Source organism: Salvia splendens, chromosome 18 (genome assembly GCF_004379255.2).
Source record: "Salvia splendens isolate huo1 chromosome 18, SspV2, whole genome shotgun sequence".
NCBI classification, from domain to species: domain Eukaryota; kingdom Viridiplantae; phylum Streptophyta; class Magnoliopsida; order Lamiales; family Lamiaceae; genus Salvia; species Salvia splendens.
Genome location: NC_056049.1, coordinates 10,005,118 through 10,010,525, shown reverse-complemented (window position 1 = coordinate 10,010,525; position 5,408 = coordinate 10,005,118). Strand labels below are relative to the sequence as shown.

General features: G+C 38.6%; 1 protein-coding gene across 1 annotated transcript; it reads left to right on the top strand.

Moving 5' to 3' along the window:
• The first annotated feature begins 2,341 nt into the window (after positions 1–2,341).
• LOC121776721 (CLPTM1-like membrane protein cnrB) lies at positions 2,342–5,081 on the top strand. The gene is made up of 5 exons (XM_042173898.1): positions 2,342–2,595; positions 3,754–3,909; positions 4,030–4,249; positions 4,463–4,630; positions 4,787–5,081. The coding sequence occupies exons 1-5, from the start codon at positions 2,395–2,397 to the stop codon at positions 4,882–4,884; spliced, it is 843 nt and encodes a 280-aa protein (XP_042029832.1). The 5' UTR covers positions 2,342–2,394; the 3' UTR covers positions 4,885–5,081.
• The last annotated feature ends 327 nt before the right edge of the window (positions 5,082–5,408 follow it).

Sequence of the window (5,408 nt, the reverse complement as noted above, 5' to 3'; positions counted from 1 at the left end):
GGATGCCGATTGAGGAAGACTCTGTATGGGCTAAAGCAGTCACCGAGAGTCTGGTTTGGTAGATTTGCAGACGCAATGAAGAGCTATGGATACAGGCAAAGCAATTCAGATCATACACTGTTCCTGAAAAGGCACGAGGGAAAGACTACCTGTTTAATTGTGTACGTTGATGACATGATTATTACAGGCGATGATGCAAAGGAAATTGAGAATTTGAAGGAGAAGCTTTTCAAAGAATTTGAGATGAAGGATTTAGGTGATCTCAAGTACTTCTTGGGAATTGAAGTCCTTCGCTCACCACGGGGGATATTCTTGAGACAGAAGAAGTACATCTTGGACATCTTAGCAGAGACCGGCCTACTAGAGTGTAAGCCAGCCGAGACCCCAATTGTACAAAACCATGGCTTGAAGATACAAGATGGAGCTGAGGCCGCAGATCGAGGGCAATATCAGCGACTAGTTGGGAGACTCATCTATTTATCTCACACTAGACCTGACATCGCTTATGCTGTAGGGGTTGTAAGTCAATTTATGCATCAACCCCAGGCCGAACACTTAGAAGCTGCACTAAGAATAGTTTGATATTTGAAGGGAACCGTCGGACACGGAATAGTGTTTAAGAAAAATGGAGACTTAGACATCCATGGGTATACTGATGCAGATTGGGCAGGTAATCCAGTGGATAGAAGGTCGACTTCAAGCTACTTTACATTCGTTGGAGGAAACTTGGTAACGTGGAAGAGTAAGAAGCAGAAGGTGGTAGCCCTGTCTAGTGCAGAGGCAGAATTCAGAGGAATTAAGAGTGGTCTGACCGAGATCATGTGGTTGAGGAAATTGATGACAGAGATTGATTATATTCCAAGTAAGAGTCAGTTATACTGCGACAACAAAGCCGCCATAAGCATTTCAGAGAATCCAGTCCAACATGACCGAACAAAGCATGTTGAGGTGGATAGACACTTCATCAAGGAAAAAATTGAAGAAGGAGTGGTCGAATTCCCTTTTGTACGTTCTGAAGATCAACTAGCAGATATACTGACCAAGGCAGTTAGCTCAAGGAGTCTTGAAGGAGTTCTTGACAAATTGAGTATCGGGGATCCCACTACTCAATTTGAGGGGGAGTGTTAGAAAAAGAAAGGTATAAGCTTGTAGGATAAGCTTTGTATTAGCTTGGAGGCTAAGAAATACATTAGCTTGGAGGCTAAGAAATACATGAGCTTGGTGCCCAAGAATATATTAGCTTGGTGCCCAAGAATACTTGTAGCACAAGCTTTGTAATGCCCTATATAAGGGTGTCATATTGTTGAAGAAAATAATCAAGCCTTTTACCAAAATCCTCCTTCTTCTTAGCCATTTAACAATCTGATACTATTAATTTTACTTAATATTGTACCAAGTTACGCTAAATTTGAACTATACCAAGTGTTAATTAAATATAATATTTAAGAAATATAGAATCATATTCTCTTCGTCCCACAAGAATATGTATTCTCTCCTTTTTAGTTTATCCCACATAAATATAAACTTTCAAATTTTGAAAAGTCTTTTCTCTCACTCATTTTTCCCTAACAATTCAAAGTACATATTCTTTAGAGATGAATATAGTATTTTAGATTAGAATTATTCCCAGAAATAGTACTATAATTTAATTATTTAAAACTATTGCGTTTCAACTTTCAAGTGAAATGATAAGAGAATAGGAATCTGCTATCTTGAGAGATACAAATCGAATTTATTCATTGGAATTGAAGTTTATATCTTGTATGAGTATTTAGCGTTGCTGCCAATTTTTGACACGACACGATAATCTGACACGAATCCACACGAAATTATTGGGTTGGGGTCAAGTCTTATTGGATCCGTGTCCTTATCGGGTTGACCCATTAAGAACCCGATAATTTCGGGTTGGGTTCGGGTCGGATGCGGGTCGGATACGGGTAACCCATTAAGAAATAATATTATTATTTTTATTATTATTTAAAAATATATATATTAATTTAATTTTTTAATTTCTTATAAATTAAGTTTAAATAGTATAAAACGAATTTTAATTGTGTAAATTAGGTTAAAATTAAGGTTTAATCGTGTAATATTAGGTTTTAATCGTGTAATATCGGGTTCGGGTTGTTATCGTGTCGTGTCAACCCATATTATATCGTGTCGATAACGGGTTCGTGTTCGGATTTGAAGGTAGCAGGTCGGGTTCATGTTCGGATTTACAGTTTCCTTAACAGGTCGGGTTCAGGTTAGGCCTTATTGGGTTGGGTCATTATCAGGTTGACCCGATAACTACCCAATCCGCCCGATTTGTCAGCCCTAAGCGTTACGCAGTAGTCGAACCACGATATCTTCTCAATCTCTCTTGTATTCTCCTTCTCACCACCTATTACCGATATGGAGCCGCCGGCAGTACAAGACTGCGGCGGAGTGAGGCGGCAGCAGCCTCAGCAACAAGCCGGAATGGGACAGATGTTGACCGGAGTAATCAGGATAGCTGTTTTCTGGTATTTCGCCTCTAAATTCTTCGGACCAAAACGATCGCCCACTCAATCGTCAACACAGATCTCCAATCTCTTCCACAAAGGGGAACTTTTGGTTCGTACTATTTCATATCAGCTTCTATTGTTTCAATTGGAGTTTAGTTTAATTCAATCTCCTCTACATATGTATGTATTCACGTGTGGAATTAATTCACTGGTTCGTAGCAGCGAATGTGTAATCAGTAATTAGCTTACATGATTGATGTGCGTGGCGTGCTGCTTTTTGTTCATCCTTTTTTCTTCTACTTTTTTTAATCTAAAATTATGAATTTTACGAATATCAGTGGGTGGTTTATGGCCCTACTGAAGCCACAAATCTTGTAGTACTCCAGATGGCTAATTGTTGACCTTTGGTTGTCGACACTCGACAGCATGACTTCGTATTGAGTTTCCTTATTGCCTAGATGTAATAGAATCTTTTGGTGGATCAATGGATAAATCATCCATTGGATGAGAATTTGGTTCCTACTTTTTGCTCACTAGAGTATGTTTGGGTTCACTGAAAGTCTGAAGCATATCTAATAGCTCCGGGTCCTTTTCTGAAAAATAATATGTTCAGTGTTATGCCACCCTTAGTGTGATTTCTTTTGATAAATACTACTCCCTCCATCCTACCATAGTTGATGCATTTCTTTTGGGCACAAAGATTAAGGAAGGGGTGTTTAACGAGTCAAGTGGAAAGAAAATAAAGTAGGAGAAAGAAGAGATAATAAAGGAGGAGAAAGAATAAAATAGATAATTGAATAGAGTAAAGTAAATGAGAGATTAAATGTAATAGTTTTTGCCATCAAAAGAAGAGGACTCAACTAAAATGGGACGACCGAATAAATAATACGACTCGACCACAGTGGGACCACTGAGGAAGTGCATTAACCAGCACCATGATCCATAGAAGTTTGATTATCACTGTTGTTGGTTCACTTATTCCCCTCCCCGTTGGGAGCCGGGGCAGTGAGTAGTGGATGGAGGAGCTGGTTGACATGACAGTATAACATCGTTTTGTATTGTAAAAGCAGTATTCTCCTAAATGGAAAGTCTAAGGTGGCGTTTGGTTTCCTAGATAAAATAATACTACCTAGATATAATCTAGGATTGAGTTGTGAGATTATTTGAGTAATAGGGGGTTAGCGACTAATTATCCCATGATTATCCATCTAGGATTGAGTTATCTAATGAACCAAACACACTACATATTTAATCCCGGGATACAATCTTGCAAACCGAACACCCCCTAGTTGTGAATTTCTTTTGTCAGCTAATTGTCTTCCTCTACCTGCTTGACAATGAAACTTCATGGATGATACTTGCAAGTTCTGGCATTGGATGCTGCATTGAGTTTTGGAAAATAGGGAAAGCTATGCATATTGGGGTAATTCGTTATGTAGTGTATGATGTGTATCTGACAGTTATCAGCTTCCGAATTTAGATAACTCATGCTTTCAACACTAATCTGTGCTGGAACTTCTGTGGTTGCTTCCCTTCCACCCAGGTGGACAGAACTGGTACGATACCTATGCTGAGATTCCGTGACCGTGATTCATATGCTACAAACAAGACAAAGGAATATGATGATCTTGCTATGAAGTACTTGACATATATCTTGCTCGTCCTTGCTATCTGTTTCTCTATTTACTCTCTAAAGTACGAACGCCACAAGAGCTGGTATTCATGGATCCTTTCATCCCTTACAAGCTGCGTCTACATGTTCGGTAAGCATTTTGGTCTTGTTTTCAGATTTTTCTTTCATCCATGTTTGTGTATTCCAGCAAATAGATGTTTCTGTAAAGAAATTCTTCATACCTCTTTTCTGCAATGATATGCTAAAACTGTAAAAGCAAATTTGTTGAATTTGATGTTTCTGTTCAGGGTTACGCACCGTGTTATCTTACATACAAAACCACATTCAATTTTCTCTGCGGCAGGTTTTATCATGATGTGCCCTCAGCTTTTTATCAATTATAAGCTAAAGTCCGTTGCCCACCTACCCTGGAGGCAGATGACGTACAAGTTTTTGAACACAATTATTGATGATCTATTTGCTTTCGTGATTAAGATGCCAATACTACATCGACTATCAGTCTTCCGTGATGGTGAGTTGTTGGTATGCGATTATTATTTACAAAAAACACTGATAATTAAACCCACATCTACGGAGAGGTTTTATTCTGGTAGGATGATGGCAGCAGAAGTAATAAAATGAGAGACGAGTTTAGTTTGTCTTGGAAGATGATGAAAAAACGCAATAGATGATACGTATGATGAAGGCACATATATATTTTTGATATATCTTTATCAAAGATGGAAGTACCCGGTCGACAAGAAACGTGTGAATGAATTTGGCTGACGAGCCAGCCTTGGCTGCAACTACAGATTCAACACAACAAACTGAAGAGGACAAGAAAACTAACTGACCTAGTTGTGGCTGAAAGATATTTGATGCGGTATTTTAGAGTTCTCAAACAATGTATAAAGATTATCAAGTTCAATTATTTAAACTCTAATAATACTACACTACTGCAAGAATACAGTATCGTAGTAGTATTTCAAGTGTCGATCCACAGGGAGGCGAGATTGCTTACACTTAATAGGACTACACAAAGCATGTAAAGATTTTGTTTTGATTTTGAGAAGGTTAACTAACTTAAGCTACTAAAGTGAGGTTTTTAACACGTGAAGACAAGTCACTCCAAGTTGCTCTCTGAGCTTGCGTTGTTACACACCATTACAACGAACCATATGACGGGATTAGAATTATCAACCTAATCGCGTGCACTGAACATGTCTACGACGTATAGTTCACAGTCAGCTGAACACTTGTTCCATGAACCAGCTTTCAACGACATTTAATTCCTGCAGACGCGCGGGAAC

Excerpts from the sequence above, each read along its gene's own strand:
- LOC121776721 (XM_042173898.1), top strand. The coding sequence starts at position 2,395 with ATGGAGCCGCCGGCAGTACAAGACTGCGGCGGAGTGAGGCGGCAGCAG. Across the intron at positions 3,910-4,029 it reads GGAAAGCTATGCATATTGGG|GTGGACAGAACTGGTACGAT; the intron begins GTAATTCGTTAT and ends CCTTCCACCCAG. Across the intron at positions 4,250-4,462 it reads AAGCTGCGTCTACATGTTCG|GTTTTATCATGATGTGCCCT; the intron begins GTAAGCATTTTG and ends TCTCTGCGGCAG.